The 27,873-nt window shown below is 43.9% G+C and overlaps 1 protein-coding gene and 1 pseudogene across 1 annotated transcript; one reads left to right on the top strand and one right to left on the bottom strand.

Moving 5' to 3' along the window:
- Positions 1–27,873, bottom strand: LOC138093221 (membrane-spanning 4-domains subfamily A member 5-like). The gene is made up of 5 exons (XM_068989339.1): positions 27,721–27,873; positions 19,850–19,978; positions 17,004–17,060; positions 15,991–16,143; positions 1–123 (listed from the first exon to the last, which is right to left on the bottom strand). The coding sequence occupies exons 1-5, from the start codon at positions 27,871–27,873 to the stop codon at positions 1–3; spliced, it is 615 nt and encodes a 204-aa protein (XP_068845440.1).
- Positions 7,358–8,261, top strand: LOC138093205 (lipoamide acyltransferase component of branched-chain alpha-keto acid dehydrogenase complex, mitochondrial pseudogene; annotated as a pseudogene).

Below are 27,873 nucleotides of genomic sequence, written 5' to 3'. Positions count from 1 at the left end.
TCACAGTTCTGCTCCGTCCCATTCCTCACAGTCACCACACCCAGTGGGTCCCCTCATGATGGAGAAAGACAGGGAAATGAGAAATTCAATGATGCTGAAGGCCATCAACATAACCAAAATTCCCTGTAACAGAAGAAAAGGGTTACAGTATTAGCACAGCAATGCTCATGTAACAGTAATTTCCGATGCTGATGGGGCAGCAGTGGTAAGGCGAGAAATGAGACCTCCATGTCTCAAGTGTGTCTAACGCTTAGGAAGCAAACTGCTGGAGGGCTGTGAGGAAATGTGGGTGTTTTCACAGCAGGCACAGCAGAGCCCTGCGTAGAACAGCGTCATTGTTTTTCTGGAGGAAGTTATGCAAGAGGTAGTTACGCATCTACCTTCTGAATTATACGCTGAATTATATGACTCCACTTCATAAAAATGCAATACAGAGAAATATTTAAAAGTGGCCTGTTGAAAGAGAAAGAAAGAAGGTTAAGAAACCAAAAAGGAGCAAAAATAGAAAAGGAAAGAAAAAGAGGGGAAAGAACCTACAGGCTAAGAAAAAGAGGAACATGCAGAAAGAGACACCTTTTAATGTAGCGCTGATAGTAACTTCTTGTGTTCTTTTTGTTACCACTGAAGACCTTGACAATATTTGGTATTCTGGCCACTAAGGGTGTCTGTAGGGACACACACCTGTTAGTAGCCCAGGGGCTGGTCACAACTTGGGTTCTGCTGGTGAAGGTCTGTAAAGATGAGCACGGATGGCGCTCTCTCCTACAGCTGTCTGCGTCTGCACGCTTCGACTAGAGGCTGAAAAATTGTTCTCAAGACGCACACAGCAAGCCACTCCGGTATTCTCGCCTGGAAAGTCCCATGGACAGTGGAGCCTGGCGGGTTACAGTCCATGGGGTTGCCAAGAGTCTGACATGTCTGAGGACAGTATCTCTTGGTGTAGTTATGATTCTTTTATTCTTTAGTGACTGGAAATAGTTTATTTCTTTCTCCTCTTCTGTTCTTTTCTGCTTTTTGTTTGATTTTTGTCTTTTTCTTTGTGTTTACCATTCTGGAAAATGCTGCAGTGAACGTCCTTGCGCACATGTCCTTCCGTGTGGGGGACTTAGTGCTGTGGGGACTGCTTTCTGGGTTAAGGTGGGTGCATCTTTCGTATGAGTGTCTCCTTGCTTCCAGAATCTTAGGAACATTTCACATTCCTGCTGCGTAAGTACACAGAAGCATCCGCTGCGCCACTTCCTGGCCAGTCACAACTTTTGTAAGCCTGGCTTTTGCCAGCCGGGTGCATGTAGAGGCTCGCCCATTGTTGGCTTGCGTGGCATTGCCCGCCAGTGAACGTGAGCGTCCCCCTGAGTGTCTCTGGCTGCTGCGTCCGCGTGTTTGGTCCTCCCTCATGAACCTTTGTCCATTTCTTCCGCTGTGTCCTCCACATTTTTGGTCACTTTTACTTTCTCTTTGTGTATAAAAATCTTACAACTTCGCTGGTACCTGCTTTAAAAGTATTCTTCCAGCTCTTTTCCCGTTGCAGAGTTCTAACGTAAATGTGTTTTCCTTGCCCTTTCGTGATTTCTGGATCAGGACCATACACTCCACCACGCAGTACGTCCTCCAGTGTCCTCTGCTAGTCAATTCCCCTCCCGCCCAGAGGACCCCGCTCTTGTGATTGGCTGACACAGCTGGTTGGGTCTGCTGCTGCCTCTGCATCTGAATTTGTTCACAGACTGGGCTGCGCTCCAGCCACGCTGCTGCCTGCGCCACTGTCCCACTGTGTGAGCATCGCAGTCGGTTGTTCCTCTCTGCTGCCGACAGACACTTGAATTGTTTCAAGGTTTTAATTGCTGCGAATAGATTTCCCCAGAAATCTATTGGTTTCTTGGTTAATTGTTGGGTTTTGCTGATATATAAATAAGTCTATGCTTAATTTTGTTAAAAGCTACCAAGTGGTTTTCCAAGGTGGTTGAATCCTAGTTTCTCCATATCCCGGCCAGCACTCAACTCTGCCGGTTCTTTTAATCCAGGTCCTTCTGGTGTACGTGCAGTGTATGTCACTTGTGATTTTCATTTGCATTTTTTTTGGTAATTAACAATGCTGAACAGATATATGCTCACTAGTCATTGGTGTGCCTTTCTTTGTGAGGTGCTTGTGCAGGCCTTACTTTTATTTTTATTTTTTATTTTTTTTTAATTTTAAAATCTTTAATTCTTACATGCATTCCCAAACATGAACCCCCCTCCCACCTCCCTCCCCATATCATCTCTGTGGGTCATCCCCGTGCACCAGCCCCAAGCATGCTGTATCCTGCGTCAGACATAGACTGGCGATTCAATTCTTACATGATAGTATACATGTTACAATGCCATTCTCCCAAATCATCACACCCTCTCCCTCTCCCTCTGAGTCCAAAAGTCCGTTATACACAGCTGTGTCTTTTTTCCTGTCTTGCATACAGGGTCGTCATTGCCATCTTTCTAAATTCCATATATATGTGTTAGTATACTGTATTGGTGTTTTTCTTTCTGGCTTACTTCACTCTGTATAATCGGCTCCAGTTTCATCCATCTCATCAGAACTGATTCAAATGAATTCTTTTTAACGGCTGAGTAATACTCCATTGTGTATATGTACCACAGCTTTCTTATCCATTCATCTGCTGATGGACATCTAGGTTGTTTCCATGTCCTGGCTATTATAAACAGTGCTGCGATGAACATTGGGGTACATGTGTCTCTTTCAATTCTGGTTTCCTCGGTGTGTATGCCCAGCAGTGGGATTGCTGGGTCATACGGTAGTTCTATTTGCAATTTTTTAAGGAATCTCCACACTGTTCTCCATAGTGGCTGTACTAGTTTGCATTCCCACCAACAGTGTAGGAGGGTTCCCTTTTCTCCACACCCTCTCCAGCATTTATTGCTTGCAGATTTTTGGATCGCAGCCATTCTGACTGGTGTGAAGTGGTACCTCATTGTGGTTTTGATTTGCATTTCTCTAATAATGAGTGATTTTTTGGTCTTTTTATTGTTGATTTTCGGGAATGCTTATATATTCTGGATGTGGGTCCTCTATGAGTTACGTGTATTGAGGAGATTACCTCCCATTCTGTGCCTGGCATTTTCACTTTCTTTTTTAAAAAATTGAGAAGTGTGACATATAACATTGTGTAACTTGAAGGTGTATAGCATGTTGATAAAATACATTTATATGTTACAATATAATTACCACCATGGTGTTCATCAGTCAACACTTCTATCACGTCATGTAATTATCTTTTCTTTTTTATGATGAGAACATTTACAATCGAATCTCCTAATGATACTGAAGTCTGTGATACAGTAGTGTTAACAGTAACGCTATGCCACATTGTTAGGTCTTCAAACCTTATTCGTCTTGTAAATGGAAGTTTAAACCCTTTGACTAACATCTCCTCAAATCACCCACTGCCAGCCCCTGGTAACCACCATTCTATTCTGTTCCCATAAGTTTGGATTTTTTAGATTCCATGTATAAGTGATGTCATACAATATTTATCTTTCAATATCTGACTTATGTCCCTTAGCATAATTTCTTCAAGGTCTATCCATTTTGTTGCAAAGGGTAAGATTTCTTTTTTATAACTGACTAATGTTCCTGTGTGTGTCTGTGTGTGTGTGTATCTCATATTTTCCGTCAGTGGACAGCAATGTTCCTGTGTGTGTGTGTGTGTGTCTGTGTATGTGTGTCTCTCATTTCTTTATCGTTCATCCGTCAGTGGATAGTAATGTTCCTGTGTGTGTGTGTGTGTGTCTGTGTATGTGTGTCTCTCATTTCTTTATCGTTCATCCGTCAGTGGACAGTAATGTTCCTGTGTGTGTGTGTCTGTGTGTGTGTGTATCTCGTATTTTCCATCGGTGGACAGCAATGTTCCTGTGTGTGTGTGTCTCTCATTTCTTTAGCGTCCATCCGTCAGTGGGCAGCAATGTTCCTGTGTGTGTGTGTGTGTGTGTGTGTGTGTGTGTCTCATTTCTTTAGCGCCCATCCGTCAGTGGGCAGCAATGTTCCTGTGTTTGTGTGTGTGTGTGTGTCTCTCATTTCTTTAGCGTCCATCCGTCAGTGGATAGTAATGTTCCTGTGTGTGTGTGTCTGTGTGTGTATCTCATATTTTCCGTCAGTGGACAGCAATGTTCCTGTGTGTGTCTGTGTGTGTGTGTGTCTCTTATTTCTTTAGCGTCCGTCCGTCAGTGGACAGCAATGTTCCTGTGTGTGTGTGTGTGTGTGTGTGTGTGTGTGTGTGTATCTCATATTTTCCGTCAGTGGACAGTAATGTTCCTGTGTGTGTGTGTGTCTCTCACTTCTTTAGCGTCCATCTGTCAGTGGGCAGCAATGTTCCTGTGTGTGTGTGTGTGTGTGTCTCTCATTTCTTTAGCGTCCATCCGTCAGTGGGCAGCAATGTTCCTGTGTGTGTGTGTGTGTGTGTGTGTGTGTGTCTCTCATTTCTTTAGTGTCCATCCATCAGTGGGCAGCAATGTTCCTGTGTGTGTCTGTGTGTGTGTGTGTGTCTCTCATTTCTTTATCACCCATCCGTCAGTGGGCAGCAATGTTCCTGTGTGTGTGTGTGTGTCTCTCATTTCTTTAGCGCCCATCCGTCAGTGGGCAGCAATGTTCCTGTGTGTGTGTGTGTGTGTGTGTGTGTGTGTGTGTGTGTGTGAGTGTGTGTCTCATTTCTTTAGCGCCTGTCCGTCAGTGGGCAGCTAGTTTGCTCCCATGCCTTGGCACGTGTAACTCTTCCTGCAGTGAACATGGAGGGACATACTTCAGCTGCGTTGCAGTCTGCTTTGGATTAAATACCAGAGTGGATTTGCTAGATCATATCATAGTTCCATTTTTAATTTTTTTAGCCGCCTCCATCCTGTTTTCCATAGTGATGACACTAACTTTCTTTTCTACTAACAGTACACAAGGGTTCCCTTTTCTCTACATTCTAGCCAACATTTGTCATTTCTTGCCTTTTGACAGTAACCATTCTGACGGGTGTGAGATGGCATCTCACTGTGGTTTTGATTTGCGTTTCCCTGATGATTCATGATGTTGGGCATCTTTTCTCGTATCTATTGGCCTTTTGTATCCTTCATAAAAATTTCTATTCAGACCCTCTGCCCATTTTTTAATTGCATTTATTTTGCTGTTGATTTGCATGGTTTTTAAAATTTATTTTGGATATTAGACTCATATTAGATATATTGTTTGCAGATACTTTCTCCTATTCTATAGGTTGACTTTTTATCTTCTTGATGGTTTCCTTTGCCATACAGAAGCTTTTCAGGTTGATATTAGTAGTTCCACTTTTTAATTTTGTTTTTTTCACCTTTGCCTTTGGTGTCAAATTCAAAAAATCATTGCCAGGACCAATGTCAAGGAGCTTACCTCCTATGTCTTCCTCTAGGAGTTTTACGGTTTTAGGTCTCACATTCACGTCTTTAATCCATTTGAGTTTATTTTCGTGTGTGGTGTAAAAGATAGTGGCCCAGTTTTATCCTTTTGCATGTGGCTGCCTGGGTTTTCCCAGCACCACTTACTGGAGCGACTGTCCTTCCCTCATTTTATACTCCTGGCTCCTCTGTCACAAGCTGACTGACCGTGTCTGTGTGGGTTTATTTCTGGGCCTTCTATTCTGTCCCACTGGTCCTTCTTTCTGTTTTCAGGCCAATACTGTACTGTTTTGATGACTGTAGCTTTGTAATATGCTTTGAAATCAGGAAGTGCAATATCTTCTGCTCTTTATTTCTCAAGATTACTTTAGCTATTTGTGGTATATCGTGCTTCCATACAAATTTTAGTGGTTTCTTTTCCTTCTATATTTGTGAAAAATGCCACTGGCGTTTTGGTAGGGATTGCATTGGCTGCTGATTGCTTTGGGTAGTATAGACATTTTAACAATATTAATTCCTTGAATCCATGAGCAGAGGGTATCTTTCCATTTCTTTGTGTTTTCTTTGTTTTCTTTATTCAATATCATATTTTCCAGTATGCCAATCTTTCACTTCCTTGGTTAAATTTATTCCTGTATATTTTCTTTTTTGATGTAATTTCAAATGGGATTGTGTTCATTAATTTTTCTTTCTGATAGTTTGTTATTAGTGTTTAGAATGCACTTAACTTTTGTTTATTGATAAATAATCCACCCAAAATTATTAAAACTAATAAACAAATTCCATGAAGTTGCAAGATACAAAACTGATAAACAGGCACAAGCTTGCTCTGTAATCTCTGTGGACGGCACAGGACATAGGGCAGCTGAGACAGGCCTAGAAAGGGATAAAGTAGAAGGAATCCCTCTCTGCAATATTAAGGGTCACTGTGTAGCCACAGGGCTTCCCTGGAGGCTCAGAAGGTAAAGAATCTGCCTGCAATGCAGGAGATCTGGTTAGATCCCTGGGTGGGGAAGATCCCTTTGGAGAAGAGAGTGGCTGCCCACTCCAGTATTCTTGCCTGGAGAATTCCATGGACAGAGGAGCCTGGTGGCTACAGTCCGTGGGGTTATAGAGATGGATAGTTGAACTGAGAGACTAACACTTTCACTTTCAATAATTAAAACTTACCAAAGTCTCAAGTTCTTCAAAGCTTTACCTTCTTCTCTGGTAAAGCTAAAGTGTCAGTCGCTCAGTCGTGTCTGACTGTTTGCGACCCCATGAACTGTAGCCCACCAGACTCCCCTGTCCATGGAATTCTGCAGGCAAGAATATTGGAGTGGGATTTTCCGGAGTAAGGTGGCTGCAGCGCGTGTGCTGAGGACCTGGAGCTGGACCGCGGGGCAGCTGTTTCTGCAGATAAGTGGTATCCTGCAACATTTGTCTTTCTCTGCCTGACGGACTTCACTCATTATGACAGCCTACTTGTGTCCGCTACTTTCACACATGTGGTAATGTTCATGTTTTGAAGCCAAAATATGTGTGTTTCTTTGGTTATCCTCCATTCAAGTACAGTCAGCCACATCAGTGGCTGGAAACAACAGCTGCTCTCCAGGGACAGATTGTTCAGTTCAAACTCTCAGACACTGGAGAAGGGATTAGAGAAGTTACTGTTCAAGAATGGTATGTTAAAAGAAGGAGACACAGGGTCTCCGCTTGATAGCATCTGTGAAGTTCAAAGTGATAAAGCTTCTGATACTATCACTGGTCGTTATGATGGAGTCATAAAACACTGTGTTCTAATCTAGATGATACTGCCTATGTGGGAGGGCCATTAGGAGACACAGAAACGGAAGCTTTAAAAGATTCAGAAGAAGATGTTGTCGAAAGCCCTGCTGTGTCCCATGATGAACACACACACCGAGAGATAAAGGGCCAGAAAACAGCGGCGACTCCTGCAGTTCGTCGCCTTGCGATGGAAAATAGTATTAAGCTGAGTGAAGTTATTGGCTCGGGAAAAGATGGCGGAATACTTAAAGAAGATATTCTCAACTACCTGGAAAAGCTAACAGGAGCTATACTACCTCCTTCACCAAAAGCTGAAATTATGCCACCTCCACCAAAACCGAAAGACAGAACCATTCCTATTCCAATATCACAGCCTCCAGTGTTCACAGGCAAAGACAGAACCGAACCCGTGAAAGGCTTTCACGGAGCAATGGTCAAGGCCATGTCTGCGGCCCTGAAGACACCTCATTTTGGGTATTGTGATGAGGTTTACCTTACTGAACTGGTTAAGCTATGGAAAGAATTAAAACCCATTGCTTTTGCTCGTGGAATTAAACTTTCCTTTATGCCCTTCTTCTTAAAAGCTGCTTCCTTGGGACTACTACAGTTTCCTATTCTTAATGCTTCTGTGGATGAAAACTGCCAGAACATAACATACAAGGCTTCTCATAACATTGGAATAGCAATGGACACAGAGCAGGGCTTGATTGTACCCAATGTGAAAAATGTTCAGATCTGTTCCATATTTGAGATCGCCACTGAACTGAACCGCCTCCAGAAACTGGGCTCTGCGGGCCAGCTCAGCACCAATGACCTCCTAGGAGGAACGCTCACTCTTCCCAACATTGGATCAATTGGTGGTGCCCGCCAAACCAGTGATACTTCCACCTGAAGTGGTAACTGGGGCCCTGGGAACAATTAAGGCCCTTCCCCAACTTAACGAGAAAGGGGAAGGCTGTAAGGCCCAGATAATGAACGTGAGCTGGTCAGCTGATCACAGAATCATCGATGGCGCTACAGTGTCACGCTTCTCTAATTTGTGGAAATCCTACTTAGAAAACCCGGCTTTTATGCTACTAGATCTGAAATGAAGATTGATCAGACATCCTTGAACTTTCTGAGCTTCCAAAGAACGCGTAGAGCCCAGCTGTGCAGCACACGTTCCTCACTGCAGTTAGTGTTGTAAATGGCTTCTGACGCATGATTATGGTTCTGAGGCACAAAGGGGATCAGCTATTCTGCCAGGCTTTTCCTGAAAAGGAATGACGGTGTACTGGTTCTCCCAGGCCTGTCACACTTCATAGGTCACAGAACTGAGCTGAACTGAAGTGTGACTTCTTAATATGGTGCTGAGGCCTCTGTGTCCGTGGATCGAAACTGGAAGGAACACCACAGTGAATATTACTGAGAGACAGACAGCCACATACAGTACTTGCCCTATTTTTTCTCTCTCTCTTTTTAAATTTTATTTTAAACTGAAGACTTATTTTATTTTAAACTTAAGTTAAAATAAACAAGTTTATTTTAAACTTAAGACTCTTAATGAAACTTAGAGAGTTGCATTATACTTAGTTGGGAAAAGGAATTTATATGCAAATATATTTTCTATTTCCCCACAAGAATGCAAATTATTTTATAAAGTAAGTGCAATTATATTTACCTTTTAAGATATCCAGGAGTCTGTTGTTCTGTAGCTATTATCATCTGTAAGTGTCTTATTTGTATAAAGTAATGTCTTTTGAAAGTGAAAATTATAAGCTAATCTTAAAATGTCCAATTATAGTTTTGTAACCTATAAGGCCATTGAAAGTATTTGTTTAAAGTGGATAAACTTTTAGAATTTTGGCAATGTCTTAGTGTTTTATTGGGAGAAATGTCACTCTTACAGCCTCGCTTCAGTGTGAGGAAGGTACTTGAAATGCACCAGTCACTGACATTGTCTTACATTCAGAAATCCGTTACCTTTAAATTTTATTTTTATTCTTTCTTGGTCTTCAGCTAAAAAAGATAGACTAAGAAATTAGAGTCTGTTCTGGTCTCCATATCCTGAGAAGGACTTTGAATCAGGGGAGAGAGAAGACTAATGGGTAATTATGGACATTAAAATGAAATAATAAATTTTGCACAGAAATAAGGGTATCCTCATGATCATTTTTTTAGAAGCCCACTTGAATCAGAAAGTCAGGTCGTTTCTGATATTGTCTAAGTGAATCCTGTTGTTCAAGTGAGGTTTTGTGACAGAAAAAGTTATTTTAACGTCTTTTTGATTTTTTTCAAAATAGAAATCATGTGTAAGTCAGAAAATAATGGATCTAATGAATGCTATTCTTTTTAAAGTTCAGAAAATGTGAAGAATTGCAAAGAAAATAAAATCGTCCATAATCCTGCCACTATTAACAGTTAGATCAAGCTATCTGTATACATAGCTGTTCTTTTTACGAAAATGAGATTGTGCTGGATCAATTACTTATAATTTGATTTTTAATTTAACATTATATTATCAGTCAATAAATGATTCCATATTATAATCCTTAAAAGAAAAAAAAGAGTACTGGAGTGGGTTGCCGTTCCCTTTCCAGGGGCCCTTCCCCACCCGGGACTGAACCCCAGTCTCCTGCACTGCAGGCAGGTTCTCTACCGTCTGAGCCCCGAGGGAGCCCTGCGAATCTGTAGGCCGATAGACTCGCTCCCCGTTCCTGCTTGCATGTCAGCGTTGTCTGGCACGTTGAATGCTTCATTTAGTCCAGCGCGTATTGTTATTATCACCACTGCACCCTACCAGCAGCGCTCACCTGGGCGTGTCCGCGTGTCCATTCTAGCCTTTGATCTTCTGTTGCTGCTGCACCTCGCTGCGCCGGCATTCTCCTTCTGTTTGGAACTCCTCCTTCGTCATTCCTTTAGTGGGGGTGTACAGGGGGCAAGCTCAATCTTTGTCTCTCTAAACACTCTTCATTTCACCTTCATGTGAGACATGTGAATGGATAATGATAGATTGTAGGTTGGCAGTTACTTTATTCAGCACATTGAAGATATGGTTCTGTTTCCTTCTTTTCCTGATGCTTTTGGAAAGTTAGCCGTCCATTCAGTTGCTTCAGTTTTTCCTTTTTTGTAATTATTAAAATCTTTATTTATTTAGTTTTAGTTTTAGTTATGATTGCTGAGAATTGAGAAATGAAAAGAAAACTTAATTTGGAAAAATAACTCAGCAAATAGTTAAAGTGCACCACAGTCTGGTGTGAAAGGCTACTGCCTAAATTCAAGCTTTTAACTTAAGGCTTTTCAGAGCCTCATTATTTTATTCAAGATAAACCCACGGAGAACTGCTTTAATGGTAATTTTATGTTAATTCATGTTTTCCGAAAATAAGATTGTCATCTGTGCCTGCGACTCTTCTGCTTTGCAAGTCTAACCGTTTCCTGTCCTGTCCCGGAAACCGCCCCACGGCTGACTCAGCTGATGAAACCCTCTTGTGCCCTTTCCTGTTCTCGCCTGTTGGGCCTGAGACTCTGTGCTCTGCTCTGCTTAAAAAATGTAACAAATTAAGCTGTTAATTGTCATAGATTTTGCTGGTAATCTTCGAAGGAGCCAGGCCAGACCCCTTGCCACTATGGTCCTGTGACTCACCTGGTGGCTGTCCCTGGACCCCCCGTGAGCTTCCCTGTCCAGGGTTTGACTGTCCTTGCTGGTGAGGCGAGCATAGCACTTTTCATCGAGCAGGGTTTATTTATTTGTCCAGGTCGCTGATCTCCCGGAGCCCCTTTTCATTATCTCTCATATTTGTTTTCGTTTTTTTTCTCTGTGAAGGTCTGCCCAAGCTTTGCCACTAGCCATCCTGTCTGCCCATCTGCCTCCTATCTGTGTTTCTCTGTGTGTGTAAGAATAGGTCACAGGGCAGGAGTTATTTCAGGTTTTATCATCCTTATCCAGCCACAGGGACTAATGAGTAAAAGGTCTCTTTAAGCACTATCCCTTCTAGAAACAACTGTCTTGGATTCCTCCTTAAAATATTAGAAGAATTTTTTTTTTAGTTTTATTTATGCATAAGAAATTTGCTGTGGGATAGATTCTTTTTGACAAATTCCACCTGTCAGAGGCGGCTGATTCCCTTTGTCCGCAGGGAGGGGAGGATTTTCCAAGGCTGTCACTATCCCTCAAACTTCTTACTTTCCAGTTAATCATTGACTGAGTCCTTGGAAATTAACTCTGTGTTATATTTCAGTCAATATTTCAATGGATTTGATTCCCATTCTGAGAACATGGATGATACAATAAATTTGTCACTTTTCCCCTCTGATATAGACTGCTTTCCTTTGACAGCTATTTATCATCCTTTGCCTCCTTAGGCAGGAGCTTGGTTACTTCAGAAACTTCATCAGAGAAAGAATACACATGAGCCTTGTTCGTAGACCTTGCTACACACACACACACACCTTTCCTGGCCTTAAACTCTGCTCTTCTAACATTTCTCCAGAAGTGAATGGTCCAAAAGACAGGACAGCTCGCAGACAGCGGGCGCAAGTGCCTCGATTTACCAAGTAAACTGCTTCCACTCAAGATGATTGAAACAAAACTACTCCCAACCCCCGCCCGGCTCAGAGTGACAGACACTGTTGGTGGCAATGTGCTCATTTTCTAGGCCCTTTCCTCCCGGCTACGCTAGTTCAGAGTTCTCGATTGTTGGTAGACAGTCCTACACACATGGGACCACCAAGGCAATCTTTGAAAATTACTATTGGCATAAGAGACAAACTCCTAAAAAGACACAAGCTACTGAAATTAACCCAAGAAGAGATAGAACATCTGAATATATCTATAACAAGTAATTATATAACTTCTACAGAGAAAAGCCCAAGGCCAGGAGACTTTGTTGGTGAATTCTTCTAAATGTTTACTGACACCATCATTGCTTCACAAATCTCTGCCCCCCCCCCCCCACCACCAAAATATAAGAGCAGAGAATATTTCCCAGCTCATTCTGTAAGGCCAGTTTTAACCAGACACAGAATCAAAGGCATCACACACAAAAGGACAGCTATAGGCCAGCATCTTTTAGAAATGCAGATGCAAAAATCTTTTAACAAGATGCTAGGAAACTGAATCCAACCACATTTAAAAAGGATTTGCACAATGACCAAGCGAAATTTATCTCAAGAATCTAAGGTTTATTTAGGATAAAAAAATCAATGCAATATACCATATTAATAGAATAAAGGACAAAACCACATGATCATCTCAATAGCTAAATTGAGAAAAAGCATGTAACTAATTTATCACCCATTATAAAAATATTCAACATAGTAGAAAGAGGAGAGAATGTCCTCAACCAGAAAAAAGTTCTCAGACAACATGCTACTTAAGGGTGAAAGACTAGATGTTTTCTCCCAAAGCACAGAAGAAAGATCAGGATGTCTGTCTGCTCTTGCAGCTTCAGCTCAACATTGCTCTGGATGTTCTCGCCGGGGCAGTTGAACAGAAAAAGAAAGGAAAGCATCCCTGTTCGAAGAAAAGGAAAACTATCTGAATTTGCATACGATGACACCACCCTTATGGCAGAAAGTGAAGAACTAAAGAGCCTCCTGATGAAAGTGAAAGAGGAGAGTGAAAAAGCTGGCCTAAAGCTCAACATTCAGAAAACTAAGGTCATGGCATCCAGTCCCATCACTTCATGGGAAATAGATGGGGAAACTGGAAACAGTGTCAGACTTTATTTTGGGGGGCTCCAAAATCACTGCAGATGGTGATTGCAGCCATGAAATTAAAAGACACTTACTCCTTGGAAGGAAAGTTATGACCAACCTAGATAGCATATTAAGAAGCAGAGACATTATTTTGCCAACAAATGTCAGTCTAGTCAAGGCTATGGTTTTTCCAGTGGTCATGTATGGATGTGAGAGTTGGACTAGAAAGAAAGCTGAGTGCTGAAGAATTGATGCTTTTGAACTATGGTGCTGGAGAAGACCCTTGGACTGCAAGGAGATCCAACCAGTCCATCCTAAAGGAGATCAGTCCTGGGTGTTCATTGGAAGGACTGATGTTGAAGCTGAAACTCCAATACTTTGGCCACCTGATGCAAAGAGCTGACTCATTGGAAAAGACCCTGATGCTGGGGATGATTGAAGGCAGGAGGAGAAGGGGACGACAGAGGATGAGATGGCTGGATGGCATCACCGACTCAACGGACATGGGTTTGGGGGGACTCTGAGAGTTGGTGATGGACAAGAGGCCTGGCATGCTGTGGTTCATGGGGTTGCAAAGAGTCGGACACGACTGAGCGACTAAACTGAACTGAACTGAACTCATGTTCTTGTATATAAAATAACGTAAGGGATCCTCTAAGAACTATTACAAATAATAAGTTAGAGTGAGAGTATATAGTCTATTAGTATAAAGGTCAACTGTATTTCCACACAGTAGCAATGAATATCACAAAAATAGAATTTAGAAAGCAATTCCATTTGCGCATGTACGTGTGCTAAATCGCTTCAGTGGTGTCCAGCTCTTTGTGACCCCATGGGCTATAAGCTCCCAGGCTCCTCTGCCCATCAAATTCTCCAGGCAAGAATATGAGAGTGGGTTGCCATGCCCTCCTCCAGGGGACCTTGCTGACCCAGAGGTTGAAGTCATGTCTCTTAAGTCTCCGGCGTTGGCAGGTGGGTTGTGCCACCTGGGAAACCCTAATTTTGTAATAGCATAAAAAAAGAAGGGCAGGCTTGTTTACTGAAAACTGTAAGTCATTGACAAAGAAATTAAAGAACTAATCAAATGAAGAGGTTCATGGATCAAACAACTTTGTATATTAAGGTGTCGATACTGGTCTACAGATTCAGTGTAATACCGATAAAAATTCCAACTGGCTTTTCTTTCCCCCAAAATTGACTGGATGAGCCTAAATTCATGTGGAAATGCAGAGGCCCATAGCAGCTAGAACAATTCAGAAAAAGAAAAACAAGCTTGAGAACTTGCAGCTCCCCTTTTCAGAACTTATCATAAAACTGCCATAATCAAGACGCAGTGGTTTTCTGTTGGTGAGAACGTAAATCGTTGCATCCACGACGGAAAACAGTGTGAAGGTTCCTTAAGAAACCGAAACCAGAGTTACCATACGATCCCGGGATCCCGGCATATTAACAGACAAAACCGAAGTTCAAAAGACACGCACCCCAGTGTTCACTGCAGCACTGTTTGTAGCAGGCGAGACACGGAAGCAACTCAAATGTCCACAACAGGTGAATGGGTAAAGACGCTTCATATAAACAAGGCCGGGCACGCTCAGCTGTGCCTGACTCTTCGGGATCCCACGGACTCTAACCCTCCAGGCTCCTCTGTTCATGGGACTCTCCAGGCGAGAACACTGGAGTGGGTTGCCATTTCCTTCCCCAGGGGACCTTCCCGACCCAGGGGGAACCTGCGTCTCTGTGCCTCCTGCGCTGGAGGCGGGTTCTTTACCTCTGAGCCGCCAGGCTCCCCGTAGTGACCACACCAGTCTGCATTCCCAGCAACAGTGCAGGAGTCACCCAGTTTATTTTAACCAAAGGTTCACGTCCTGGTCGGGGTGCAGGGTGGGAGGACACTGTCAGGGGATCGGTATAAGGCCACAGTTTCTCAAGGAGATTTCTTTCTTTCTTCACTCGGTTCAGTAAGTTCTCTCTGCTGTTATGGGGCAGAGGATTTTGTATGCCTTCTTGCCCTTACCTGAAGAGTACAGTTAACCGCTCAAGGACCCAGGTCCTGAATCTCAACGTGGAGATCTTTTCTAAGCCTTCCCACTTGGAGTGGAGTCTGGGCTGTGGCCTCTTTCCCCTGCCCTACGCTTAGGCTTGGGACCAGATGCCAACTAGACGACGCTGGAAAAGGCCTCGAGGAGAAGCAGCTGTGTTGGTCTTTGGCATCCGTTGATAGATTTTTAGATTAGGCTTCTGTGTAATAATTGATCTCGGAGCTCCAGTGACCCTTCAGCTCCTGTGTCTTTGAAGTGGTTTTTTTAAACGTAGCATTTTTCTTTGTTTTCAGAGAAGGTTTGATTCAAATAGCTCAATTAACAATTACAAGAAGCAGTCTCTCTATTTTCTTCTCTTTGGCCTTGCTTTCTATAGTCCTTGTACATACAGACACTCAGTGTTTCTTAGAATGTGCCATATGAAATATCTTGCTTTTATTAGGATCTCCCTTTTCCAGCTTTCTCAGCAGTTTTGGCGTCTCACCATTTTTTTCTCCATGTAGATTCGTATTTTTTTCCGTTTCTTCACACTAACTTCAGTGGTATTTTGGAAAGAGCAGAAATAAATGCCTGTTTTCTATCTACCATGTTTTATCAGAAGTCCAGTCTAAGTATTAAAACCAATTCCATAAAAGTATTCCGTATGTGACTGTGCGCATCCAGGACTGAACTGTCACCTCATTGCTATCTGTACGCTTTTCTTTTAATATGTCACTTTACCTTTTGGGTTTTATTTACTGGTATGCTTGCCTTATCTCCTTATCTGTGAATTCCTAAAAGTGGGGGTTATAATGCGTTCATTTCTCTATTTTACAGTGCCTGACCTAACAGTCTATCAGATACTGTGATTTCGGTAAGATGTTTGAGAATAAAAGACAGTACCCGTGTCTGCAGTGTTATTTAGGTGATGCTAATAAACGGCAACCCACTCCGGTAGTCTTGCCTGGAAAATCCCATGGACGGAGGAGCCTGGTAGGCTGCAGTCCATGGGGTCGCAAAGAGTCGGACACGACTGAAAGACTTTGCTTTGCTTTCAATCGGGTGCTAATAAACCTTCCTGAGTAAACCCATTTCTCCTCGCCCTGAAAGAGCAGCCCACTTACAATGAAGAGGGTGGTAACCGCGTAGCACTCACTAACTTGCCCCGCGTAGCCGCACAAGAAGTCTCGGTCTATGAGGAAGCCAATGACGAGGAGGAAGACCCCCGCTGCCGCGGCCAGGGCGCTCAGCGCGCTCATGATCCGGCTCAGCGCCACCTGAAAGAGAGAGACGGACGCGGTGGCAGCAGCGCGCGGACAGAGCCGCGGACGGCGCAGCAGGCTGAGCTGGCCCGGGGCGGCCTGCGGCCTCGGGCGCCTGCACTTGACCTCTGTGCGCTTCAGGTCCTCGTCCACAGAAAGGAGGGGGTCCAGTGAACTGGTCATAACCCTTCCAGCCCCGCAAAGCCGTACCTAAGTTGCCCCCCATTTAATTGCGGGAAGCAGCCCACAGCGGACAAAAGAGGAGTTAACGGTGAGGGGGCAGCCGCATCACCTTGCCTTCCCATGCTCCACTAAACGTCGCGGCCTGTCGACATTTCCACTTTATGATTGTTTAATGAAACCTTGTATTTCTTTGCAATTTTTGTTTCCTTCTAAAACTACAAGCCCACAGGTGATGTCCTTTGCTGAAAATAATTGATTGGCCTATGAATTAATATCTCATGTCTTTGCTTCTTTGGGAAAAGTAAAAATACTCTACTTTATAACTTAGTTGTAAATTAAAAGTTGGCATTCATTAACACTGTATTATTTATTTTGAGATTCTGCTTACAAGGTTGAATTACAGAAAATGGATGAGGAAGTTACCGGAACATTGGAACCTGTCCCCCGCCCCATATGACTGAGTGACGTGGGCAAGTCATTTATTAAGCCTCAGTGTCTAAGAATTTAACTAGATGCCCTAGAAATGGCACTAGTGTTTTATGATTCTGTGAAAAAAGAAGTAAACATCATTGATCGGTGTCAGTACTTGGCAGTTTGTGGAATTACAGTGGCTTAAGGATTTTCCAAATTCATTTGCAAGGCTGGAATGATTTAAAGTTAAAATTCTTTAGAAAAGGGGATACATAACTCACCAGAGTTTCTGTGGTTTTTCTTTCCAGGGCAACTAGAAAGGCTCCAGAATTAACAAACTGTTAAAAAGAATACATATCTTAGTGACGGACAATTGAGCTGATTTAAAGAATTCTCGTGGTTAGCAGATCGCTTCCCATTTCTTCTGCATCCCCCCTTCCTAGTTCACACAGTCCCCAAGGCAGTGAGAAGGGCTGATGCCCTCCACGGTTGTCCTGAGTGTATAGTGGGTGAAATCCGGTCCTAACTATTTGAACATGAGAGATTTTTTTAATCTTACGGGCTTTTTTTGTTTTCTCATCTGTCTTCCTTTCACAGCTATTGTGGACTCAGCTCTGATACCACAAGAGACTAGTGTCAACTCAGTTTACAGCCAACAAGATTGGATTCCACCATTCTTCCAAGAAACCTCCTTCATGCCCGTTTGCAGTCCAGCGTGTTCTCTTGGATGAGAACATAGATGGAGTTGCAGCTGATACACTGGAAATTCCGGAAAAATCCTGGTAATTTCCATGGAGGTGAGTCACGCTGTGTATTGTTCTTGTCAATCTGATCTCAACATATCTGTCTTAAAATTCTAGTCCCGTGGACTGGAGCGCCTTCAGCTCCGTCCCGCCGCTCTCGCTGTCTGGGCTGGCCTCGGTTCTCCCGTAGCTTAAGCCTCTGCCGGTGGTTCTCCCTTGGTACGCAGCAAGGCAGCAGTGCCCCTAATGCCCAAACACCCCCACTCCTTTCCTTCCCACCAGGTTAACCGCTTGTCCTTGAACAGTTAGGCAAGCTGCAGATGTCTCTGGAGAACGTGCCCTCTGTTCTGCAGAGTCAGCTAGTGTGTGGAGAAGGCAATGGCACCCCACTCCAGTACTCTTGCCTGGAAAATCCATGGACAGAGGAGCCTGGTGGGCTGCAGTCCATGGGGTCACACAGAGTCGGACACGACTGAGCGACCTCACTTTCACTTTTCACTTTCCTGCACTGGAGAAGGAAATGGCAGCCCACTCCAGTGTTCTTGCCTGGAGAATCCCAGGGACGGGGGAGCCTGGTGGGCTGCCGTCTACGGGGTTGCACAGAGTCGGACACGACTGAAGCGACTTAGCAGCAGCAGCAGCACCTTGTATGCCCTTTATCATCACCCATCACACCAGACGATAATTGTCCGAGACTCTACTCGGCTGCCTGCCAAGGCAGGAGATGCGGGAGACGGAGGAGACCCAGGCTCAATCCCTGGGCAGGGACGATTCCCTGGAGAAGGAAATGGCAGCACCGCTCCAGTGGTCTTGCCTGGAGACTTCCATGGACAGAGGAGCCTGGCAGGCTACCGTCCACGGGGTCGCAAAGAGTGGGACACGACTGAGCGACTGACAGTCACTACTCAGCTGAGACCTAGAGACCAGGGACTGCCGTTTCTCAGAATCCCCAGACACTGCCAGTTTTCTGATACTAGAATAAGTGCTAAAATAATGCTTCTTGAATGTGATTAAACGCTTCTGTGCAGCTCAAAGGTACAGCTGAGAAGTCCTAGCTGCTTCTTCACTTCTCTAAAGAGTAACTTGATCTTTCATCTCTGCTTATATACCACTTTCTATGCCTCTGTGATGTCTATCAACTACTTTGAAATGACCTGTTTCCGTGTTTTCTTTCTTGCTAGATGTGGGAGCCCTTTGAAGGAAGGGCTCATGCGTTATTCTTTTTCTTTGCCCCCTCCCCCACCCAGTTTTATTGAGATATAATTGAATTATAGCGCTGTATCAGTTTAGGGTATAGAACTTAATGATTTGACTGACATGTATCATGAAAAGATTACCCCAATAAATTTAGTTACCATCCATTCATAATCTCGTGTAAGTTTCAAATAAAGGAACAGAGAAAGCAAAGAAGAAAAAAAAGTTCCTTGTGGTGACAACTCGTAGGATCCACCCTCTTAAACTTTTTCCCGTGTATCATACGGCAGTGCTAACCGTGGCCCTGATGCTGTGCATTGCATTTCTGGCACTTTTATATCTCATACTGGAAGTGTGTGCCTTTAGAGCAAATTCGCTCGGCTCCCTGCTCGCCTCTGCCCATCCCCTGACCGCTTTCCTGGAGCCCACATATAAGCAAGGGCATCTGGCACTTGTCTTTCTCTGTCTGGCATTTCAATTGGCATAATGCCCTCAAAGTTTGTGTGCGTTGTCACAGGTGGCAAGATGTCCTCGTTTCCTCACGAACAAGACTGAGTGGTGTTTCCGTGTGTGGCGTAGCACAGCTTCTTCGTTTGTGCACTGATGAACATGTGGGTTGTACCATGACTTGCCTGTTGTAATCATTGCTGCTATGAACATAGACGTGCAGATATGCTTTTGACCAACTGCTTTTATTTCCTTTGGGTGTATTCCTAGAGGTGGGATTTCTGGATCATAAATCTATTTTTCATAATTTTTTGTGAAACCTCTATGCTGTTTTCCATAGTGAAAGTGAAGTTGCTTAGTCGTGTCCAACTTTTTGTGACTCTGTGGACTGTGGCCCCCCAGGCTCCTCCGTCCATGGGATTTTCCAGGCAAAAATACTGAAATGGGTTGCCATTTCCTACACCAGGGGTCTTCCATATATGACTTATAATAGTAATTCATTTTGAATGGATGAGTGGATGAATAGTGTCAAGACCCAAGCAAATATTCCCAAAGGAACCTTGAGACCCAATGATGGAATGCAAGTAACTGATGAATTGGGGAAATCATTTCAACAGAGTTGGATTTTATTTTAATTTTTCAAACCATATCATACAACTCAGCGTAGCTCATTTCATTACTAAGAACCCCTTAATATCCCTGTTGGCATGACTTCAAATTGAATTTGACTGACTTATACTCACCAAAACGGAGCTCCAGAATGGATATCCTGAAATAAATATAAAGGGAAACCTTGGGTATGGATCTTCCAAGGTGAAAAGGAGAACAATTCCAAAAGAAAAGTTCATCACTCCACACAGGATCTGGACAGCCTGCAGACAGAGGAGAACGGCCTGGTGAAAAGCGATCAGCGTGGTGGGCTTCCTGTGTGAGAACTCAGGAGATCTCCTACTGCTTAACAGGAAATTGCCCCCGTTTATAAATCAGGAAAGCATCGTAGACACTTCTTCATGAGGACAGTAGAAGCTTCTACAGATATTTTCTTGACCCCTCTGTCCAGTGATTGATGAGAGTAAAACGATCTAATTCCCTGCTCCTGAAAAGGTAGTCCATGGATTGGGAACATTAGGATCACCTGGGAATTAGAAGTGCAGACTCTCAGGTCATGTCCTGTACTTACTAAATAGACTGTCCAGGTGAGACTGAGAAGTCTGTGTCTTAAGCTCTCCAAGCATCAGGGAAGTGCATATAGAGAGCAAATAGACATCACTTCACACCTGTTAGGACGGCGGTCACGAGACAAGGGAACAGTCGCTAGAGCGCACGTTGAGAAGGGGGCGGCCTCGCGCACTGCTGGTGAGGACGTGTCCCTGCGGCAGACACAGGATGGGGAGTCCCCGGAAGGTGGGAAACAGTCCTGCTGTGTGACCCGGCAATTCCACTCCCGGGTATATGCACAGAGGAGATGCAATCGCTATCTCGAAGAGCTATCTATACTCTCTAGTTAACTGCAACATTCTTCACAATAGGCAAGACAGAGAAACAGCCTGAAGGTTCATAGGCAGATGCGTGGATAAAGACACACACACACGCACACACAGGAATATTATTCAATCACAAAAAGAAATCCTGCTTTTACAACAACATGGATGGATCTTGTGGGCATTATGCTAAGTGAAGAAAGTCAAAAGAAAAGGCAGATACCACATCATGTCCTCTATATGCTGAATCTAAAAACTTCAAACTCGGGGTTTCCCTGGTGGCTCAGTGGTAAAGAATTTGCCCGCCAATGAAGTAGATGCAGGTCTGATCCCAGGTCCAGGAAGATCCCACGTGCCGAGGACGGTCTGAGCCCGCGCCACAACTACTGATGCTGTCCTCTAGAGCCGGGAAACCACAGCTACCGAGCTGCAGCTGCTGAACCCTGCTCGCCGCGACTACAGAGCAGCCCCTGCTCGCCGCAGCTGGAGGAAAGCCCGCCCAGCAATGAGGACCCAGCACAGCCAAAGATAAATGAAATTATTTTTAAAAAACATCAGACTCACAGGAACGGAGAGCTGGGGGCTGGGGGGCAGGGGAAACGGGAGATGTCTGCCAAAGGGAACAAATGCTTGGTTTTAAGTTCTGGGGATCGAGGGTTCAGCACAGTGACCGTAGGTAGCAGGACAGCATTGTGGGCTTAAAAGCTGCTGTGAGAGCCAAGCTCTAACGTTCTCGCCACCATCCCCACAAACTGTAAGAGGCGAAGGAGTGACAACTAACCTTACTGTGTGAACATTTTGCAATACGTATGTGTATCAAATCATCACATTGTACACCTTAAATTTACACAATGTTATATGTCAACTATGTCTCAGTAAAGCCGGGGGAGAGACCTCAAAGGCTTTGTCATGTAAGTGATAGAGTCTGAAAAACACCTGATTCTAAACCACCATAGCACAGCGAGCTTAGCTGCTCAGTGACGACCTAGGTGAGTGGAAAAGGAGGAAGACTCAGGAGGGAGGGGATACACGTATGCGTATGGCTGATTCACGATGTTATGTTGCACAGCAGAAATTAACACATCCCTGTAAAACAGTTATGCGTGGGTGCTTACTCGCCGAGCTGCGTCCCACTATTTGTGACCCCATGGACTGTAGCCTGCCAGGTTCCTCTGTCCATGGGATTTTCCAGGCAAGAACACTGGAGTAAAATGCCGTTTCCTGCTCCAGGAGATCAGCCCCGACCCCCATGTCTCCTGCATCGGCAGGCAGATTCTTTACTGCTGAGTCGCCTGGAAAGCTAATTACACTCCAATAAAACACTAATAAGTCACCACACCAGTCAGGCCTCAAGTAGTGGACAGTCAGAAAACCCTTCTGCTGATGACCAGTCCTCTGAGCCTGTGGAGGTAACGTCATCTCCCGGGGCCCAGAGCACCCCCATCTTTTCTACATTTTTCTACTTTTTTTCTCTCTGCCCCACATTTGTGATGCTCTACAACAGAGACATTACTTTGCCAACAAAGGTCCGTCTAGTCAAGGCTATGGTTTTTCCAGTAGTCATGTATGGATGTGAGAATTGGACTGTGAAGAAAGCTGAATGCCAAAGAATTGATGCTTTTGAACTGTGGTGTTGGAGAAGACTCTTGAGAGTCCCTTGGACTGCAAGGAGATCCAACCAGTCCATTCTAAAGGAGATCAGCTCTGGGATTTCTTTGGAAGGAATGATGCTAAAGCTGAAGCTCCAGTCCTTTGGATACCTCGTGGGAAGAGCTGACTCATTGGAAAAGACTCTGATGCTGGGAGGGATTGGGGGCAGGAAGAGAAGGGGACGACCAAGGATGAGATGGCTGGATGGCATCACCGACTCGATGGACGTGAGTCTGAGTGAACTCCGGGAGTTGGTGATGGACAGGGAGGCCTGGCGTGCTGCGATTCATGGGGTTGCAAAGAGTTGGACACAACTGAGCAACTGAACTGAACTGAACTTACCGACAACACCAAGTAGTGTTTTGGTTGGTGAGAATGCTGATTAGAAGGTATACAATATGTGAGTCTGCGTCTTCGGTCTTCGTTTATTCCCAGTCCACGTTCCCAGACACTGAGCTCCCCTACTTCCATGGCAAGCACTGTTTGAAAAGGTGCATTGTAAATGGTGCCATCTTCCTCGCCTCCAGACTCATGCTCAGCTCTCGTCGAGCACCGCCGCTTGCGTCTCCTGCTACCACCTTGCGTTCCATATGCCAGAACCAAGTTCCCTTTTCTCCCTTTGAACCTTTTCTTCTTTCTGCCCTCTCTTTGTTTCTAGTGTCATCTTTTTCTGAAGCTTAAAGTCATCTTCAGCTCTTCGAATGTCCCTTGACCTCCTGCAATCAGAAAGTAACCAAGCTTTCCTCTTCCTTCTGTTTTCAAAGTCATAAATATTTGGCTTTTGCTCTTCCCTTTTTTCCATCGTCAGCAATGTTGGGGCACCTGTTTCACGCACCCCAAGTCCCTCCCATGTGTCAGTGAGTATGTGCGAATATTCTCAGCTTGTCTCCATCTGTGGTTGGGAAGTTGATCCCCTTCTCTCTTCCTTCCTTGTCGTGAGGTCTTCCAGCAGGCACACGTCGCCTTCTGCTTCTCAGGGCCTAAATGTTCTCGGGCAGTCACTGCCCCTACAGTGGGAAAGCTTGATATTTGGGGAGTAAGTTCAGCTCAGTGGCTGCTGCCATTCATCTAGACTATTAATATTGTCCTATCACTGGCCTTTCTGCGCCAGCATCCATTTTCCCTGTCTGACAGTGTCAAAGAGAAGCCCGATCCCATTACTTTCCTCGGTATTGTTTGAAACAGAGCAGTCGTCAAATTCATTCAGAGAAGTGTTGAAAATGGTCTCCTGCCCCTACCCCCTCAAAATTGTGATTAGGTACTTCTAGAACAAGGCACGTATTTTGTAAAGCTCCTTAGGTTATTTTATTGATTTTACAGACTGGAAAATATTAATCCTTATCTATGCTATAAAATCTGAGTAAGGATGGTTTATAGGGTTCCTGGAAATCAGGTCTCCAAATTGCTTTCCTGGTTACTTCTCCTCACCACTTAGTATTTATTTTTTTGTACTTTTTTAACACCATGGTAAAAGGTACATATAAAATTTACCATATTTACCATTTAATTTAAAAGAGTAAGCTTTATTTTTAAAAGTAGTTTTAGAATTACAGAAAAATTGAGTGGGAAGTGCAGAGAGTTTCCGTATATTGCCCTGTCCCCTTCCTTCACCTCCTACCCAAATATCGACGTCTCCCACCGGATGGTGGTTTTGTTAAAACTGATGAACCAACATCGACACGTGACTGTCAACCAGAGATCATACTTTACACTGGGCTTCAGCATCTGTGTTGTGCTCCAGGGCTTTTGGGAAATGTATGATGTCATGTGTCCACCCTTGTGTTATTGTGCACAGTGGCTTTTCCTGCCCTGAAAATCCCCCTTTCTCCACCTCTTCATCCTGCCCTGCTCTCCTCGTTTCCTGGCAGCCACTGACGGTTTCTCTGTGTAGTTCTGCTTTTCCAGGATGGCGTATAGTTGGCATCACGTGATAGCTGGTGGCCTCGGCAAGCCGGCTTCCTTCGCTCAGCAGTGTGTGCTTTGGGGCCTCCTCGTCCCTTCGTGGCTTGATGGCTCGTTGCCTTTTCTGCTGAGTAATATCCCACTGTGTGGATGTACCACACTTTACTTATCCATCCTGGTTGTTTCTCATTTTGTCCTTTTTCAATCCTCTCACATCTTTTAAGCCTAGCTTTTTTTCTTCCAGCTCTCCTGTGCCACCATGAAAGCTGTGCCACCATGAACTTTGGCCCCTTATGCTTTCTTCATCTAGAATATTCTACCTCCCTCCTCTCTGCCTTCTAAAATTGCATCACTTCTTCTGTGTTCAGATTTGCCATGATGCTGTCTCATCCTCTCAGCTGGAAGTAACTGTTTCCCCTCTGGGTTCTCCTGCCCCACCACCAACACCATTTATCACTTTCAGTAAATGCGGCATTGAAATGCAGTCATTAGCATTTTCATTCTCTTCGTTTTAAATTATTCATTTTCTCTCCTCAGTGAGAGAAACTAGCCAGTGTGTGTCTTTATAGGCCCTATAATGTTAAGCAGAGTTTCCTGCATGTAGTTTAAGAACGTGTATTTCAGAAATAATTTTCACTCTTCAGCAGAAGTTTGGAAGTCATTATATTTGAATAGGTGCTAATGCAGTTTAGACTGATGGCCCCATTCCTCATGTCAGTGGACCACATTTATGTACTAATCTCTTTATTTTTCCTGAAAAAAATATTGATGTATTTCTATTTTCTATTCTATTTTCTATTTCTCTTTTCTAAGGATATTGAAAGGATATTTTCTAAGATTTGGGCAATATTATAGCCTCAAACGGCTTCCCTAGTGGTTCAGATGTTAAAGAACCTGCCTGCAGTGCAGGAGACCTGGGTTAAATTCTTAGATAGGGAAGATCTCCTGAAGAAGGAAATGGCCACTCCAGTATTCTTTCCCAGAGAACTGCATGGACAGAGGAGCCTGGTGGGCTATAGCCTATGGCGTCGCAAAGAGTCAGACACAGCCGAGCTACTAACGCTTGCACTTTCATAGCCTCAAATATACCTGAATCCCCACATTGTCTGAAGAGAAGATTGCTAAATAATTGATAATTAATGTTGATGAAGTGGACAGATGGATGGATAGATGAAGACTTACAGTATTAAGGAGATTTTCTGCAAAAAATTTCCACATACACAGATACCATATCATTGTTTTCAGACTGAATTTTGATTTTTCATTGGGAAAATATGAAACTGTAGAACTGAACCACCTGAGATATAGAATTTAGTGTGTTGACTTCTATTCAATTTTCTCCTTCCTTTTTTCCTGAACTTGACTGGAAAAAAATCATACAGGTAGTCAGTTTGGGGATTTTTACTACGTGACTTTTAAGAGTCCAGGGATCTTGGCTTATTCATTTAATGTTTTCCTTTCCATAGAATCTTACACAGGATTGGTGTAGAAGTGATACACATCTCCTGAACTGAACGAACATGAACTTTGGAACTGGCTCCTACCTTGAAACATGGTGTCACCAACCACAAAGCAAACAAAAGGGCAACCTAAAGAGTGGGAGGAATATTTGCAAACAATGCAGCTAACAAAGGCTTAATTTTCCAAACACACAAATAGCTCAGACAACGCAACAGCAACAAAAAAAACCAGCCCAATCAAAAAATGTACAGAATATAGATAGGTATTTCTCCAAAAAAGACATACAGATGGTCAACAGGCACGTGGAAAGATGCTCAGCATTACTCATTACTAAGAAATGAAAAGCTACAAGGAGGTACCACCTCACACTGGTCACAATGACCATCATGAAAAATACATGCTGGAGAGGCTGTGGATACAAGGAAACCTTCCTACACTGTTGATGGGAGTGGAAAACTGGAGGTTCGTTAAAAAGCTAAAAATGGTATTGTCATATGATCCAGAATGCAATTCGTGGGCATATATCCACACAAAACTGTAATTCAAAACGATACATGTGCTGCAATGTTCTTGAAAAGTGAAAATTGCTCCGTCGTGTCTGACTCTTTTTGACCCCATGGACTATACACTCCATGGGATTCTCCAGGCCAGAAGACTGGAGTGGGTAGCCGTTCCCTTCTCCAGGGGATCTTCCCAACCCAGGGATTGAACCCAGATCTCCCACAGGCAGACTCTTTACCAGCTGAGCCACAGGGAAGCCCAGGAATCCTGGAATGAGTCACCTATCCCTTTCCTAGTGGAGCTTCCCAACTCAGGAATCAAACCGGGATCTCCTGCATTGCGGGCAGATTCTTTACCAGCTGAGATGCGAGGGAAGCCCTTGCAATGTTCATAGCGGCATTGCTTTCAGTAGGCAAGACATAGAAGCAACCTAAATGTTTTATCAACAGATAAATAGAGAAGATATAGGTCTTCCCTTGTAGCTCAGTTGGTAAAGAATTTGCCTGCAATGCAGGAGACCCGGGTTCGACCCCTGGGTCAGGAAGATCCCCTGGAGAAGGAAATGGCAACCCACTCCAGTATTCTTGCCTGGAGAATCCCATGGACAGAGGAGCCTGGCGGGCTACAGTCCTTGGGGTCTCAAGAGTCGAACATGACTGAGCGACTAAACCACCACCACCGTGGTTTCTATACAGAGTGGAATGTCCTTTAGCTATAAATGGAATGAAACAGTCTCATTTGCAACAACACTGATGGGCCTAGAGATTATCACTGAGAGAAGTAAGTCAGAAAGAGAAAGACAAATACCATATGATATCATTTAGATGTGGAATCTACAATATGACTTAAATGAACTTATCAATCAAACAGAAACACTCAGAGACCCAGGGAACAGACCTGTGGTTTCCAGAGGGGAGGGGAGGCGGGGCAGGGTTGGACTGGGAGTTTAGGGTCGCAGGTGAAAACTATTATGAACAGACAGCAAGGTCCTACTCTGTAGCATAGGAAACTATATTCAGTACCCTGTGATAAATCATACTAGAAAAGAATACGGAAAAGAATGTATATATGACTGAATCACTGCTGCACAGCAGAAATTAGCACAACTTTGTAAGTAAACTACACTTCAGTAAAACAGATTTAATAAACATCATTCTACTGTGTGTATATATATATACTGTATATATATATATATACTGTGTAAAATATATATATATTTCCCCCTTCTCTTCCTACCCACTGTCTTAGTTCAGGCTTCTTTACCAAAGTACCATAGACTGAGTGGCTTACAAACAGCAGAAATTTATTCCTCATAGTTCTGAAGACCCAAAGTCTGAGCTCTGATTCCCGGCCTGGTTGGGTTCTGAAGGAGGTCCTCTGCCAGGTCGCAGAGTGCTGCTGTTGAAAGAAAGCTAGCTGGCTTTCTGGCCTCCCCTTCCAAGGGCTCTAATCCCCCATTCATGCAGGCTCCGCCAGTGGAAATTAATGACCTCCCGAAAATCCCATCTCCAAATACCATCACATTAAGATCAGGATTTCAAATATAAATTTGGGGGCTAACAAACATTAAGCCTCTAACATACCCCGTGTGGAATTTACATGGGGGAAATCTTACTCACCCCTAAGACTTTCATTCTTGTAGCGAGCAATTTTGGAAAGGGCATGCTCGAGTCGTAGGTTGAGCCTGTGGCATCGCCTGACTGAAATTCGGGCACAGTGATGTCTGGAGGAAAGACTAGGAACACAGGACCGTGTGCAGCGCTTGAGCTCAT

The sequence above is a fragment of the Capricornis sumatraensis genome, chromosome 16 (genome assembly GCF_032405125.1).
Source record: "Capricornis sumatraensis isolate serow.1 chromosome 16, serow.2, whole genome shotgun sequence".
NCBI classification, from domain to species: Eukaryota; Metazoa; Chordata; class Mammalia; order Artiodactyla; family Bovidae; genus Capricornis; species Capricornis sumatraensis.
Note: the sequence above shows the minus strand (reverse complement) of the source record. Positions and strands in the feature narration are given on the sequence as shown.

Coding starts and splice junctions, on each gene's coding strand:
- LOC138093221 (XM_068989339.1), bottom strand. CDS start 27,873: ATGAGCTCAAGCGCTGCACACGGTCCTGTGTTCCTAGTCTTTCCTCCA. Junction 17,061..19,849: donor CATTCTGGAGCTCCGTTTTG/GTGAGTATAAGT, acceptor TCTTTTTAACAG/TTTGTTAATTCTGGAGCCTT. Junction 124..15,990: donor CGGTTACCACCCTCTTCATT/GTAAGTGGGCTG, acceptor CTTCTGTTACAG/GGAATTTTGGTTATGTTGAT.